The 1058-nt window shown below is 55.6% G+C and overlaps 1 protein-coding gene across 1 annotated transcript in view; it reads right to left on the bottom strand.

The window, feature by feature from the left end:
- The window catches only part of MINK1 (misshapen-like kinase 1), a 19091-nt gene that overhangs the window by 11066 nt on the left and 6967 nt on the right, over positions 1-1058 (bottom strand). Inside the window, 2 exon segments of the mRNA XM_015569236.1 lie at positions 1-188; positions 736-805. The exon segment at positions 1-188 is cut by the window's left edge and continues 23 nt beyond it. Coding sequence (XP_015424722.1) covers positions 1-188; positions 736-805 — 258 coding nt within the window.

Raw genomic sequence — 1058 nt, forward strand, 5'->3', positions numbered from 1 at the left:
CCTTCTGCTCCTCGATGCGGCGCTGCCGCTGGTGCAGGAGGTGTTTGATGTGCGCCTCAGGGTCTCGCTGCTGCTGCTGCTGCAGCTGCTGCTGCTGCTTTAAAGCCTCCGAGTTGCTCTTATTCTCCTGCTGGAGCCGGAGGAACTCCCGGCGTAGCGTGGACTCGCCGGGCACGTTCATGATGGAGCTGGGTCAGGGTGGCACAATGAAGGGTGGGGTCAGAACCCAGTCATTTCCCACTTTCATGTCTGGGAGGCACCGGAGTAGGTGCTCTGCCTGGACCAGATGGTCTGCCTCTGGTCACTCTCTCCTGCCCAGTCTTGGACCCTGTCCTCCAGCAATACCCCAGCCTGCAGCCCTGAATCACCCTCTCCCCACTTCTTTTTATTTTTTTAAATTTTTGATTTTTTTTTTTCCTTTGAGAGAGAGAGATAAATATAGACAGGCTGCCACCTACATGCCCCTACTGGGGACCAAGCCCACAATCCAGGCATGTGCCCTGACCAGGAATCAAACCAGCGCCCATTTGGTGCATGGGACGACGCTCAACCAACCAAGCCACACTGGCCTGGGCTCTTGCCACCTCTTGCTCATTCATTCTATTTCTTCTCAGCTCTCAGATTGTTTTATGGGTCTCTAACCCGCCATCCCCAGGCTGAGAGTCCCAAGCCAAGGACCTCTGATGTCCCCTCGGATGAAAAGTGAGGCCCCCAAACTCCACCTGCCAAGCCCACCTTGGTTCTCCTTCCTCTCCATGGCTGTCATCTTCCTCTTCACTGCCGCTGTACTCATATTCTGTCTCCTCTGCAGGGGGGAGATCACTGCTGTTTCTTCACCCAGTGCCCCAGACCCCACCCTGGGCTAGGAAAACCTTAGACGGGGACAACCAATAAGATCTGTCTGGATGGCCACACACCTGGGTCCCTGCCCACCTCCTGGGAGCAATGGAATGACGGTGGGTCTCAGGCTTGAGCCTGCACAGGCATGGGGATTAGGCCCAATAGTAGGTGGGATGTGACTGAATGTGTGCATGCACTCACAAATGAATGTGCTCAGC

This window comes from Myotis davidii, unplaced genomic scaffold (assembly GCF_000327345.1).
Source record: "Myotis davidii unplaced genomic scaffold, ASM32734v1 scaffold925, whole genome shotgun sequence".
Lineage (NCBI taxonomy): Eukaryota > Metazoa > Chordata > Mammalia > Chiroptera > Vespertilionidae > Myotis > Myotis davidii.